Genomic DNA, 15037 nt, shown 5'->3' on the forward strand with positions numbered 1-15037 from the left:
CGAAAGGAAAAATATTCAATGAGGAAAGAAAACCCTTTTTTTCCCGGTGCTTCTAACTTGGTGTATCGTAAACAACCACCTTGTTTTTTGTTTATTTGCTTTTTTTTTTTCTTCTCTTTATTCTTACATATTGCATCTGAACAGAAAAACTTTATTTAGAAAAAAAAAAAAAAAAGCATGAAACTGCCTCTTTTCTCTATTCCTACAAAGGCAAAATAGTATTAATCGTCTTAGAGAATAGAGGATTAATTCTGCAAAATCATTATTGCTTTATCCAAATCTGCGGGTATGATCTTAAATTAAAAATCTTGATAGTCCTATTTTGCGTCCTATTTTCTTGACATCTTCCTGAATTTGGTGTCTGTATTCTCCAAACGTGAACTTCCTATATACAGAATGTCCTTTGCAGCTGTTTATGACAGTACTGTAAGATGGGCATAGGAAGTATGCTATGGAGTATCTTTCCATTTTATCATTTGCCACAACCTTGTGCTCCACGCTTTTGTACTCATTATTACTCCAAGCCTGTATTTGGGTTTTCCAAAGAAAAATCTTGTTAGTGAATGAACCATTGACATGTAACCGACGATTTATTATTATATAATTCTTTTAACATATAACCAAAGGTTTTAGTAGAAAATTAACGTGTTCATGCATGCATCTTTGGTTGTAGGGTTGTCTCAATAATAGATGCTGCAATAGTCATTTTAGCCGTCACTCTAAATTTGATTTTATTATAGCAGTCACCGAGACTACGTTTAAGCCTAAAGAGGAAATAAAGGAAGCTGCGTTGTTTAGTTTTCTTTCAGTTTTCATTTGTAACCTTCGAAAGTGCCACTGTTCTAGTTGAAGGATGATACAAATAACCATTTTATTCTCTTCTATATGGAATCTTGATTCGTTGACTCATTTGCCTATAATATAATATAATCCTTTGGAAAAAGGTTGGCATGCCATGTGCCATTATATAATTATTAGAGTAAGAAAGAACCCTTAAATTTGGAAATTCCTTTTTGGCACTACTACTTATTTTCTCCACTCTGGTTGTAATGGTCTAGATGTTAGAAATGATACATATTCATAGTTAAACGACACCTAATAATTTGCTTCTTTATATATGTATCTACTATCTAGTAAATTTTTTTGACAAAGATTAATCATAACTTTATAATATATTATTAATATTCAATCAAGTTTTTCAACAAATATTGATTATCGACTTTATATTTAGTATAATAATATTTTATAAAGTAAAAATAAAAATTGAACTTTTTACCTGGAAAAGGTCCCCAATGTTGACAATTAGAGCATCTGGATTTGGTTTTACAGCGACCCATTTGGAATCTTTCATGAGTTGGAGTCCACCGACCTGATCTTGACAAAGGATAGTAAGGAAATCACTGTCAGTGTGAGGCACTAATCCAAAAATTTCTTCTTTAGATTTTGGACAGCATGGATAGTGATTCAGTCGCAGAAAGCATGTGCCAGCATCACAAAGTTTTTCAACTGCATCCTTAGGGTAACCCAGGTTTTGTGCTAGAATGCTGGCCAACAACCTAGATACTTCTAGCATCGCTTCTGCAAACTCATTTATTGCTTCCCTGCACCAGCCAGTGTTAGAAACAAATAAACGTGTGGGGATGAAATCATGCATGGGAGAAGGTTCATATTCCAGACAAATATTGCTCAGAAGGACCAGTATTTGTCTCTCAGCATAAATTTTACAGTCCAACCTGTCAAGATATGGGAATAACCCGACAAGTTGTGTTATTATTCAATCTTTGTGTTTAAATATCTAGTATTTTTATTGCTTATTAGTATTCTCCTAGGATTTTGAAAGTGTGATGGTTAAAGAATTGACAAATACTTTTCATTCCTTTGAAATTTATTATAATTCACAAAATAATAACGAGTCTTATGTCAATTTAATGAGGTTTCATACATATGTTTTAAGTTTTGATGAATTCCAGCTAATTAATAAGAAGAAGCATATTAAAAAATAACCTTAAACGGATCTAGTGATAGAGAATTTGGATAATTTATAAGAGATCTTATATTTAAATCTTATTATTATTATACATATTGTACAACAAATTAAACAAAAGTGTATTAAAAAAAATCAGATGTATATATATTTTTGTATATTAGTATTATAAATTTCCAACACAACAATAATAAAGAGCAAATTACAATAACATTTCTTGTAGTTTGAAGGAAATTACTAATGAATATCTAAAAATTGGTGGCTAAGGAATTAAAGAATAGAATATTTTATTAGAAAACACGCTGAAGATGCATTAATAGCATTACACTGTCCTAGAAAAGAACTTTCTACTTTTAATTATTTACTAGTCTCTCTAAAGGTACTTGCTAGAATTTGCCTAGTTTCACGTACGTACCCATCTTCTAGTGTTTGCTTATATGAAGGCTAGAGTGACAGAGCATGTGTCCACTGAAAATTTCATTAATACATACTCCAAGAGTAAGTAGAGTGTCATCAATTTTAGAAAAGTCTTAGGAGAGCCGCCAAGAGTATTTGAGAAGAGAGAGAAAGAGGAAATTAATCCCTAGGTTTTATCATTTAAGTCATTTTCAGTGCCATGCCTATGTATAAGGAATGGACCTAGTGAGCATAATAAATATGTGTATTTTAAACAGTGAAAATAACACTTCGAAAGAGGGTGGTGAGTCTCTTTCTCACCACCCTATATAAGACACATTTGTCCTTGTTCTGCATTCATTAGTCTTTGTCATCGTTCTGTAATATTCATGCTATAGGATTGTTATCATCAACGGTGCATTGAGCATAGGAAAAGAGACATTTCGAACAAAAACATGTTGGAATACGAGTTTAGAAGAGTACTTTTAGAAATTCAACTCTTTATTTTAAACAGAAAAACTTTATAAAAAATTTATTAAAAAAAAAAAAAAAACTCTTCTACAGTTATATCCAAACATGCTTAAACGATGTAAAAACTGGAATATTGTAAGACTGAGATACCTCAAAGAACTGAATTCACCCCAGGAAGCAGATTCCGAGATCATGGTGAGAGGAATGTGGAAAGCTTCAGACCAAGAGAATTGATTTGAACGAGTAGCTGTTGGTGTCCCCCACCTATATGGGTCATTTAGAAGCCCACAAGTGATTTTCTTCTCAAAGGGTACTTCAAACAACTTCACTTGTTCTTCCCTCATTTTCTTTAGCAACTCATGGCTTATCCCATGGTTCACAACTTGGAAAAATCCCCATTCTGATGATGCCTTGCATATTGCTGCAATGCAAGCCAGCCTCTCTCTTTCATCATAGCTTTTGAGACCACTAAGGTCTATCAAGGGTAGGTCACATGCATCCACTGGAGGATCATGTTTTTGATCATGAAAACTCTTAGGCTGTTTGGCTTCACAAGAGTTTCTCACAAGTGCACCATAGTGTTGCATGAGTGGAGGGTTTGAATCTATCATTGTTGCACCAAGTTGTGTGTGAAAGAGGGGGGTGTATAGGGTGGCCAATGAGTGATGGTGAAGTGGAAGATTATTGAGGTTGCATTTGCATTTATATGGTTGAGTTGGAGAATGGAGAGAGAATGGTCTAGAAAGTCCTGATATGGACAATCACTGAGGACAAACATGGCTGTCCAGATCATGACAAATGTCAGAAGGACAGCCATTTGGAACTCTCTCTCACAGGCCATGGCTTCAATTGATACTCTAAAATATTGTGAAAAGGTTGTGCCAAGGAAGTTGGCATATAACAACGAAAAAGGATTAATTCAAATTCAAACCAAACTACACCTTTTGACTTTGTTCATGAAAAAGAAAATGGTACTTCTAGTCAGCATTAGCCTCAAGTTAGAATGAAGAACGATTATATACACACACAAACTGGTGGTTTATGAACTAATAACAATGATAGTTGTTTATATCTTTGACTAGATTATCTGGAATTTATATTTCAATTTTTATATAAAATATATTATATCGGTAAAAGAATATTTACTTTGAATGTATTTCACATGGATTAATTATTACTTTGGATACTTAAAAACAGTATCATATTTAAAATATAAAAAAAAAATGGTTTATGGACACTTTTGACTTTTTGACTATTAGGAAGGAGCATCGACAGAAAACAATAATAGTACCAGACAGGATATTCCCACAAAAGTGCATAAATATAAAAAGCATTAAGCAGCAACCTCCTTGAGTAGTTAGAGTCTTGCAATTTATAAACTCTTGAATGTTCTGCGAAATATGTTGACATCTTAATGTTGGTATCGTTAATAACTTGTCTTCATTACGTGTAATGGTGCATCTGCCAAAATGGATGATAACATAACAATATTTTTGTTACTTGCTCCCCCGGCCTTCCCCTGCTAATTAATAATCTTCATTAGGTATTGTATGTTGGATATATGTTTTTCAACATTGTCTAACTAGCCTTGTCAGAATAAGTAAATAATTAGCCAATAATCAAAAATCAGAATTAAGTTACTCTTAGCCCACGTTTTGAAACAGTCCAGCACGAGCTGATAGATCCATTTAATCATATGATAAATCTAGACCTATAAGATGTGATACCAACTATTCCCACTAACCCAAAACTTTATACCAACATAGAAAAAGTTGTTAATTAAGTAATTTAATTCACATAAGTTATTTAATAGAGAATCACAATTCGATTCTTGCTTCTAATATAAAATCCTAACTGGAGATGTTATAATCTCCGAAATACCCTTTATTTAATTAAAACTTTATTTTTAATAAAAAAAATTTATTACATAGAGTTTCAATGAAGATATAGTACAGGAAAAATAGTTATTTTTAATTGAAACTAACAAAACTAAATGACATTAATTAACTTTCTTACATGTTAATTAATTTTGTTTATAATTTAATTTGGCGAGAGTACTTCCTAATCATGCATATTAAAAGATAAAAATACTATACAATTTTTTTTTAAGGTGATATTGTTGACTGTGGTTTTTAGCAATCCTTCCCACTTGATAAGATGGACAGCCAGGGACTTGAATCGGAGCCTCAAGTGGATTACCCTTTGTTTTTATCCATCAAGTGGATTACTCTAGTTGATAGGATTTTAGTGTCAAGAGAGACTTGGCAAAAGTTAAATGATTTATAATGAGGGAAATTTATGAGAATATATTATTATTAACAACAAAAATAAAGGAAAGTACGTAACATAATTAATTGACAACAATACAGAATAAGTGGAAAAGTTAATGAAATACTTTAATATTTTTCTTCTATTTATAAGAATTATAATATCATAACACTTACTAACATAAGATCCTAAAACTTAAATCTTAAACCCTAAACTCTATACATATTAAATCAATCTCTGACACTATATTAATCTTAGTGGTTTAAAAGTACTTTAGTTTCATGTTAAAAATATTTATACATTCTTTTTCTTTGAACCCTTATATATCTTAAAGAGCAAGTGTGTGTAGGCTTTTTGGGTGGGTGTGAGTACCAAATTTCTAATTCCTTATTGAAATGTTATAAGACACTCAAAAAAAAATTGTCAAACAGTTTTATTTAAATTGTTTAATTAAACTAGAAAATTCTTAGGAATGAAAAAAAAAATCCAAATTGGAAGAAGATGTTCACTATTATCTTATGCTCAACAGAAAATACTCCTTAATAATAATAATAATAAATAAATAAAATAGAAACTACGCTTTACTAGTTTGTAGCATTATTCAAGATGTTATTTCATACAACATTTGAGCATATTACCTCCTAAATTATTTTTTTTCCTCTCATTTTTATCCTTATTATTCTATTAGAACTTTTCCTTTACCTCTCTTATGTTCAAAAACCCTTAAAAATTATCAAAATAATAATATATAGTGATTCTTATTAAAGAATTTCGTTAATATCACATATCAAGCCCTTACGCGCCTAGAATATCAAGAACAAGATTAAGTATTTAATCATTTTTCAATCCTCTCAACTTAAGATAACAACCTTTTTTTAGATGGGTGAAAACCAATCATTAACCCTTTTTTTGTTTTCGTAGACATGAAGTGGAAGAAAATAGTAAAGAGAAGCAGGACGGAAATACTAAATTTTTACTTTATTTGAAAAGGACAAGTTTTTTTCAAAGAGATTTTTCTCTCTAAATTGGAATGAAATGGAATGGACTTTTTTTTTGTTTATTTTAAAAATTATACTATTAATTTAAAAAAAAATCAATAATTTTATGTTAAGAAAATACGTTTCTTTAATTATTATTAAAAATTAAATTATTTATTTATTTCTTTTTCATTCATCCAAACAAGTGGAGAGAAATTTCTCTACTTGCTATTTTATTCATCTAAATAACATCTTTTCCATATTATTTCTTCTTTATTTTTATCATTCTTACTATTTTTCCCTCTCAATTTCATACGAGATGAAATAATGAAATCGAATCTGCAGCTCCATTTTCCATCACAGTGGCCTTTGTAAAGCTTTTACAAGTATTTTTAACAGCATTTATTGAAATTATACTTGGTATGGAGTATTTGTTATTTGAGGTGCTGTGATGGATTAATTTCAAAATAAACAATTGAATTGGATAAAGGATCCATTTTCAAGAGCTTCTTATCATGCTCCAAACTATTAATAAAGCAACAACTGAATCAGTAAAGGCCCATATATTTGAAATATGGTTGCCCCAAGTAGTCCACATAAATAAGTATGGCCAACCGGTAAATATTTCAATCAATAAAAGAAAAATTAATAAATAATATCTTATTAAATTAAGAATTGTATTGAAAAATGACACGTCAACAAATAAAATATAATTAAAATTTTAACACCACTTTAAAGAGGAAAAAAATCCTTACTGACGTGTCATTTGTAATTAAAACATTTAATTATGAACTGTTCCTAACTACTTGTATTTCAGTGCGTAATATCTGGTCCAGTAGTCTTATTGAATTCGTTTGTCAAACTCTTTTTTCCTAAAAGAAAGGCTTTTTATTTAATTAAAAACATGTATTGCTTACTTTTTTTTTCTTCATATATTTGTCTAAACTGTAATTTTAAAAAATAAGCAGTTATCTATTTTTTTTTTTCTAAAATAACTCTTATCTGATTAAAAAATTATTTTTTAAAAAATAATTACTTAAAAACACTTTAGTTTTTTGAGTTTACGCAATCTAACTAAATAGACAAGCACACGGTATTTTCAATAAGACCATGGAAACTAATTAAGATTGATTTATTCTTTAAAAGAAAAAAGGTGTTAAATTACTCTTATTTTTAATATAATAGATATTTTCCTTTTAAAAATGAGAATTGATTTATTTCCCAATAGAAAACGATAAATATATGATAAGCATGTAGAACCAACAAGTAATGTATGTAAACACATTACATAACACTAACAGCTATGAATAGTTAAATATGAGCATTACTTAAATTTGAAGTCGATGACAAACTAGCATCATAGATCTACAATAATAATTGTTCCTATGGCATGAGAAAAACACCTGAACTCAGAAATCAATAACGGTGCATTCAGCTCAAACCATTGCTATATTAATTGCTTTCCTATTTACCCTTTTTTTTGCAAGGAAAATGTTTTGTTTTGTTTATACAACAGGAGTTCCAAGGTTTCCTTCAAATGAAATAAATAAAGCAGGGAGCAATAGGATCAGAAACTCTGGAAAGTACTGAGATGGTGTAGAAGATGAGTTACTCCCTAGCTCCTCAATGCCATGTACCACCAAAACAGTTGCAGCACGCAAAAATCCCAACCTCTCTACACTTTGCCCACTTCAATTCATAATGCATAAACCAATCAACTTCTATATCTGATATTCTATATTTAAGAGTTTATTTAAATACAAATTTAGAAGTTTTAAGAGTAAAAATTTTATTTTCAGTAGAGAAGTTTTTCTAAATCTGTATCCAAACAGACTCTTAAAAAAAATTTGGTACAGTATATACTGCAAAAATTTATAAGATTTTTAAAACCTAAGAAATACACATCATGAAGAAAGATGCATACACCAACATTCAGCCAAACAATAATGCATTTGAATAGTTCTATATTGAAAAACTTCACTGATTTTAGCTTGTTTGGTAGCAAAAGGGAGTGACAGCTGGGATGCCTTCAAATTTGGAAACCAACTAGGCAAATCAGTGAAATTGAATCATATAGCAATGTCTGTGGACAATGATTGCAATGAATCATGCACTTGCACTCATAAAACACATGGAAGCATGAGTGAAGTTTACCAAGAGCTTACCTATGTTCTATTAGGCAAAATACTACTTGCAAGATCCTCGTTAATGGTAACAGGCAGTGGCGGCATTCGGATCATAATGCCAGGCATCTCTCTCATACTGCACAAACTTAACTAGTGAGCTTCATAATATCTAAACATATCAAATCCAAATATAAAAGAAAATGAATTTGCACGATATGAACAGAAAAGTGAGCAAACTTCATTCACAAGATTCACATACTCGTTAAGAATGGTATTAATATTGTGCCTTGTGTGGCAAAAGAGGTCGATGTTATCCTGCAACTGTTTTAACAAAGAACACGATCATTATCACATTTTAATGTAATGTAATTAAAATGCAGAGAAAGAACTCGGACAAAAACCAGGCCGGGGATAGGAAGTATAAAGCCACTTGCCCACAAACCGATTCTCAACTCAGATTATTATCTACAAATGTTCGACATGATTTTTTTCCCCCTAATGCAGAGTAAAGTGACACGAATGGAGAGCCTACTTAACAATGGACATTGAGATATGAGAGATATCAATGTAATATTTGCACTCAATGAACGTAAATTTGGAAATTCGTGGATGTATCAGAGTAATTCCATTCATTAAGAAGTTTAATTAAAGCAATAAGACAGACAATTCAATCACTATCTTATATGGCATATCAAACCTTGACTCCAGTAACATGACTGATAAATTATCAACGCCACATGTGATTGTGATACTTTTCTTCTATCTCTGACAATTTTATCTTCCCAAACATGATATGAATTATTCATCCATAACAAAATTGAGGCAGGTCAAATGCCACGTATAGTTAATAATAAATCATCAGCTGCACCAAAATTGCTAAAGAAACAAAAACGAATGCATTGGACCGTTTTTACCTTGTAAGTAGACAAATTGGCAGTGATTTGATTAAAAGCTTGAGCATTCTGCTCCATGAGTTGCTTCAAACGACTACAAAATCCTGATTGCACATGACGAAGAAAGTATTTGAAGAAAATAAGGGCACTGGTTTAGTGACAAAGAAAGAGAAACCACAAAAGCTGGGGGTGGGGGCGATTCTATTGTAAGCTGATATTATAATCCAATGGGGATGGGTACATATATTTAAAAAATGAACAGTGATAAACAAAAGCAGATATTGACATTCCATTTACCTGACACAAAAGCATAAACTAAAATTTACCAGAACTTCATTTAAATATAACAGAACATTAACTGAACCCATAAAGAATGATAATATGTACAATTTTTTCTTCTTCTTTAGCATAGATAGTAGAAAGCTGGCTTGCCTTGCCAGCAGGGATAACTTAACAGCATGTGGACCAATTCTCCACATTCTACAATTATTGTATTTAATATTGATGCATTTTTATTTTGGGATTTAGTGATCATAATTGCTGGATTCATGATTACTACATACTAGGATAGGAATGTGGGAAATTAGAGTTTAAGAGCTTGTTTTGAAATGTTTTCAAAAAACATATTTATAGTTTCAATAATTAAAAAACAATAAAGTCTGTTTGAAATATAATTTTCACTCTAAAAATATTAAAAACAGTAATATATTTCTTCCTCAGGGATGTAATTTATTTACATATAGATTCTTAGACTGACAGTCAAGAGCTCTAAATTTTGATATTTTCTATGCAAAAAGTTTCAAAGTAATGAATGATGAAATTGAACAGAACAAAAAGAAATGATGTGAAATTACATTATAATTATACTAAATACAATTAAAAAAATAATATATATATATATATACACACTAACCATCATATTGTATCCGTTGACTTTGGTTCATATGATGTGACATGCGAGAATATGTAGCCATGCTTGGGGGCAGAGCTGAATGTAAATGCATCTTTGATGCTGACTCCACTGGCTTATCCTGAAGAAGCATGACTTTAGAATACTGGTTCTTCAATCAACATTAGATCCTAAAGACATTATTGATTCAATATATCAAAACTGGAATCCCATTTATGGGATGCAACGTAATCATATTTTGTTATTATTTGAGTTTATCATCAACATCCTTGACGAGATAGTTAAGCAGGTTGAGAGAACTCAAAGCAACTGATTTTATACTACAGTATCTGTTTGGTCAAAAACAACAATATTAACAATGAATTTGCTAATGAGTACCCTGAGCGCATTGGTTAAAGAAAATAGAAATTAGTAAATGAAATGGTGAGATGTTTAATGAAGGCTATTAAATCCAAAAAACTTTTATTCTTTACGTGCTTAATGAAGGCTATTAAATGCTTTTTCAGCAGTGGATCGCAAGAACTTGTTTATACATAAGTTAGAGAAAAAAAATACAAAAATTTAATCCCAAGGGTTTGATTTAGTTATAATATATAATATAATTTATACACTCAAAAGTATTTATTTATTATAAATTTTAGTTATATAAAATAAATATTTATCATGTGCATTGCACAAATTAAAATGCAATTTATAATATAGGAATAGAAATGTACAAAGAAATCTCCATAATTTTGGGATTGGATAACTAAAATACAAGTTCCCTAGTGTAATCAAATCAGTTACATAGGATAATAACAGAAAGCTAAATCATAACAAATCTAATCTCAACAGTAGCTAATATCTAGGCTAATCTCAACAAGTTTAAGGGGAAGTACGTAATTTTACTGGACTAATCGCATGCAAATATGTTGGCATTTGGTATAAATTATAATTTGTGAGAATTGGGGATCATAAGCATGGATAAAACTAGGGATAATGCAAAGATTAGGACTTGGGAGAAAAGAGAGAATTCATAATACATTAACAGAGAAAACCTCAAATGGTGTTTAAAATGATATGCAGATCATCGTTTATACAGGGACTTTGAATACACAATGACAATTACTTAAACCAACAACTCAGTTTTTTTTTTCAATGTTTAGAGTTTAAAATGAACTTTTCATAATCATCAAATTTAGAGGTAAATTTTTTTAAAATTTTTATTTTAAAAAATATATTTGAAATTCAACACCTACATAGTACAAAAATGATAAAACATCAAGTACAGAATCAGGGAAAAATACTTACGACTAATTTCACAACTCTTCAACACACATTAAATTACAAGAAACATAGTATATGTACACCAGCTTCCGAGATTTCATGTACCTTTCTGTTATTGACCTTCTTTCCCAGATTGTGTTCTTCTGATTTCCTTCGCTTTCTCTGCAAAATAGTTTAAACGGTACTTTAAGCTTCCACGACAGATATAAAGGGGCAAACTACATAATCACCCAAGTCCAATGCTTAATGCATTATATTCATACAGTGCACAACTTTCTATTTTGTGGATAAAACTTTATACAGGACCCTCATAATTTTTGAACTTTTAAATGAAAAGAAAAAGAGCAAAGAAAGTTAACTCGGTTTATGTTATTAAGAGTCTATTTGATCATGAGATGAAACACAACCTTTAAATAGGGTTCTAAATTGTGATCTGAAGTGGCCATTGCAGCCACAACAACCATATTTTGGCCAAATTGAAAGTTCCATCAGCTTTATTTTCCTGCATTTTTCTGCAATTGCTGGAACTGCTACCATGACAACAACCAAAATCTAAAACCTTGCCTTTAAACCACCGATATCACTGTTGCAGTGTTGCTTATACAACACTTTAGCTACACAGCCATGTAAAACTTGAGCCTTTGTAACAATGCCAAACACTAAGGTGTAGGAGGAAGTGGGGAGACAAGTAAATTTGAATGCACTGGAAAAAGGAAGTTCCACTATGCTTGTTCAACTTTCAGCCTCAGGTAATTAATCACAACATATTCAGGTTTAATGCATTTCAAATTTAATTTTTTCTTCTATAGTTGGTATTCCATAGGTATCATAATTGGCAACAACTAAAAATGGAGATTGGAGCAAGTGTTGAAAGAAAAAGAGCTTACTGTCAACCATCTACACCTCAAAGCAACATCACGAACCGTTTTATCAGGCAACAGTGCAGCAATTTTGATATACCTCATGATACTAGGCTCATTAGCATATCTAGTCACAAAACAAAAGAATCACGAAAACAAGGGTCACGGAATATAAACTGTATAACGAGAAAGAAATATCAGCACTATAACATATAACACCAAAAAAAATTTAGCATAGCCACTACAACCCAAGTAATTTTTAAAAAAAGAGAAAAGCTTAAGATCTGATTGGTTCAATGGTGAAGGGACTAGGGAGAGAGGGATTTTAATGGAAAGGTAGGAGGAAGGAATCCCTTGTTTGGTTAGCAAGGGGATGGGAGGGAAAACAAATTAATTTACTATTATACCTTTACAACGACAAATAACTCAAGTATTCAAATATAGAATAATTTAGTCAACACAATTGACAATTCACAAACTTTTCCATCCCTTCCAAATCCCCCAATACTGGAGACAATGCAAAGATGGGAGGCGAGGGATATGGGGCGCATTCATTCCCATTCCCATCCAACCAATGTAAGGATTACTTAGTAGTTAGCAGCATTTTAATTAGGAATTGAAATGTCAAAGGAAAACAAAATTTGGAAATTGAGAAGATCATTATAAGAAAAATAAAGCATGTAGTTCACAGATACAAACACAGACAGCATGATTGCTTTATGTTTCATGATTTGGCTTAAAGACAAACAGCATTATTAGTTCACGGATATGAAAGGGCCAACTGGCAAGTGGCAATTGCTTCATCCCACAAACAAAAAATAAAAAATTCTGTCCATCCAAGATCCGAAATTAATATCATCACGAAAAAGTAAATTGAAATTGAGTTAGCATGCACCAATGTAACACATAGAAGCCATAATGAAACAAAAAAAAAAAAAAAAAAAGATATAACATAACCTAGTCACAACAAACAACTTACTTTGAAAGACCCTCCTCCAACCTGTACTGTTCATCAACAGACCACTCAACAGCCAACCCTGTGTCATGTTTCAGCCCTGGGACCGAGTCAAGAAGGAGCGAAGAACCGGAAGAATTACCAGCTTGACTCATGACAGGATTACTGTTAATGATGTTTGAATTCCCAGAATATATCATCCCAGAGGAACTACTTAACCCAAAATAATTACCCATTGGAACCATCTCTGACATGCGGTTAATAGCACCAGGCTGAAACGATATTGCATGCCTATTGAAAACAGAATCCATATCTTCATTGTGAAATCCAGCGTTTGACTCTGCTGCCATCCTTATCCCTTGTTCAGTTGTTCCTTGCCCTTATCTACGACTCTCCCAAATCACCTTAACCCACAACTAGTACCAACAACCATCTTCAAACCAAAACAACAACACCAATTCACCGATTCAGGGTATCCTCGAAGATCAAAATCATTCAGATTCCTTACAGATTAAAAATAAAAAAGGAAATACCCAACAGGAATCAAAGCGAAATAACCAAAGAAGGTTCGATATTTAGCTGATTAAGGAAACTTGGTGACACCCCAGAATAAGCAACCAGACCCAAACCCCTAAAAATTCAGACTTTAACTCAGAAATGGAGATCCCGGAGAAGGAAAGAGTGACCCAGAAGGTGAAACCTGAAGTTAAAGCCCAGAGAAAAAAAAAAAAAAAAAAAAACCCAGGTCAGTGTCTAGAACTAAAAAAGAGAAGAAACTTGATGTTGAAGAGAGTCAATTATAGAGCAAAGGAAAACGATAAAAGCCCTAACAACAGCAAATCAAACGTGTCGTAACAGAAGAACAGGGAGTGGATAGAGAGAGAGAGTGTTACCTTTTTTGTAGCAACTTTCCGACCGAGGCCTAGTTGGTTGTGGTGACGGTAGTGCCTTTTTATTTTTCTCTCTCTTTCTCTGACTAAGCTACAATGGTATTATTACTGCACTACCATTTGGCATTTGGTACTTTCTTTCTGGGTTTGCGTTGTGACACCAAAACACACACTCTCTCTCTTCGAGAGAGACAAGAGATGGCTTAGAGCTCCGCCAACAGGGAAGCAGAGAAAGGGAAAAAAGGAAAATCTAGTTTTATTTTATTTTTTAAAATTTAAAAAGAAAGAGAGATAATAATGGATGGTTGTGGATCTTGGAATTCAGCAACAGTGCGAATCCCAATAAGCATTTGATGCTGATCATTGTGGACTCCACCTCTCCTTTCTGCTTAGTTTTTCTGCTAATTTATCTTTTATCATTTGTTTTCTTATGCAAAGTATGAATGTTATTTTATTTAAAAGCACACCCATTAAGTACATACCATCCTATGTCAAGACAACATCCCATTCAAATTTAATACACTATTTTATTAAATGACTCATTTAATTCATTAACTATATAACAAGTAGGGAGTTTATGTATGACTGATTTTAATGATTTTTCATCATTAATATTGGCATTTAAATAATATTCATACTAGAGATTTTATATTCAAGTTTATACTCAAATATTATTAATAATTTTATTTATTTATTTTAATCTCAAGCGTGTGATTCAGCGATATTGATGCATGTTTAAGCAAGATCAGAGATTCGAATCCTGTCTTGTATATGCAGTCTCGTTAAATCTTGAAGCTAGTTATTCTAGCTTTTGAGGTGTGTCCCTCCTAATGAGGAAATTAGTCACTACTATCAGCGGTAAATATTCTAGGAACGAAAAAAAAAAAACTCTACTTAAATGTTGGATGATAGTTATTTATTTATTTATTTTTAATCATATAATCGGCTTTACCATTAACAATAGGTTTTTAGCTTATTAAATATATGATAAAATATTATATTTACCTTTGTTTAAGTCAACTAAAATACGTGAACAGATTT

General features: G+C 31.5%; 2 protein-coding genes across 4 annotated transcripts; both read right to left on the reverse strand.

The window, feature by feature from the left end:
* Positions 1–57: 57 nt before the first annotated feature.
* On the reverse strand, positions 58–3631 carry LOC109798254 (gibberellin 2-beta-dioxygenase 6). 2 transcript variants are annotated; one of them, XM_083062761.1, is made up of 3 exons: positions 3002–3631; positions 1277–1733; positions 58–525 (listed from the first exon to the last, which is right to left on the reverse strand). In XM_083062761.1, the coding sequence occupies exons 1-3, from the start codon at positions 3460–3462 to the stop codon at positions 295–297; spliced, it is 1149 nt and encodes a 382-aa protein (XP_082918887.1). In that variant the 5' UTR covers positions 3463–3631; the 3' UTR covers positions 58–294. The 2 variants fall into 2 exon arrangements, with proteins under 2 accessions (XP_082918887.1, XP_020214047.1); XM_020358458.3 differs by having other exon boundaries at positions 1277–1601; positions 3002–3600.
* Positions 3632–7398: 3767 nt separating this feature from the next.
* LOC109798452 (uncharacterized) lies at positions 7399–14310 on the reverse strand. 2 transcript variants are annotated; one of them, XM_083062022.1, is made up of 9 exons: positions 14000–14305; positions 13131–13806; positions 12179–12278; positions 11397–11453; positions 10029–10146; positions 9137–9219; positions 8482–8543; positions 8262–8358; positions 7399–7785 (listed from the first exon to the last, which is right to left on the reverse strand). In XM_083062022.1, exons 2-8 carry the CDS (start codon positions 13454–13456, stop codon positions 8262–8264), a joined length of 843 nt encoding a protein of 280 aa, XP_082918148.1. In that variant the 5' UTR covers positions 13457–13806; positions 14000–14305; the 3' UTR covers positions 7399–7785. The 2 variants fall into 2 exon arrangements, with proteins under 2 accessions (XP_082918148.1, XP_082918149.1); XM_083062023.1 differs by lacking the exon at positions 7399–7785 and adding an exon at positions 7799–8179 and having other exon boundaries at positions 14000–14310.
* Between the last annotated feature and the right edge of the window lie 727 nt (positions 14311–15037).

This window comes from Cajanus cajan, chromosome 8 (assembly GCF_000230855.2).
Source record: "Cajanus cajan strain Asha chromosome 8, NIPB_CcT2T_4, whole genome shotgun sequence".
In the NCBI taxonomy this organism is placed as follows: Eukaryota; Viridiplantae; Streptophyta; class Magnoliopsida; order Fabales; family Fabaceae; genus Cajanus; species Cajanus cajan.

Bases quoted from the DNA above. Each gene is read 5' to 3' on its own strand.
- LOC109798254 (XM_083062761.1), bottom strand. From the start codon at position 3,462: ATGATAGATTCAAACCCTCCACTCATGCAACACTATGGTGCACTTGTG. The intron at 1,734-3,001 runs GTATCTCAGTCT...ATATCTTGACAG, and splicing joins GGTGAATTCAGTTCTTTGAG to GTTGGACTGTAAAATTTATG. The intron at 526-1,276 runs GTAAAAAGTTCA...ACCCAAATACAG, and splicing joins ACATTGGGGACCTTTTCCAG to GCTTGGAGTAATAATGAGTA.
- LOC109798452 (XM_083062022.1), bottom strand. From the start codon at position 13,456: ATGGCAGCAGAGTCAAACGCTGGATTTCACAATGAAGATATGGATTCT. The intron at 12,279-13,130 runs GTAAGTTGTTTG...TTTTGTGACTAG, and splicing joins TTGGAGGAGGGTCTTTCAAA to ATATGCTAATGAGCCTAGTA. The intron at 8,544-9,136 runs GTAAAAACGGTC...TTGTTAAAACAG, and splicing joins CCAATTTGTCTACTTACAAG to TTGCAGGATAACATCGACCT.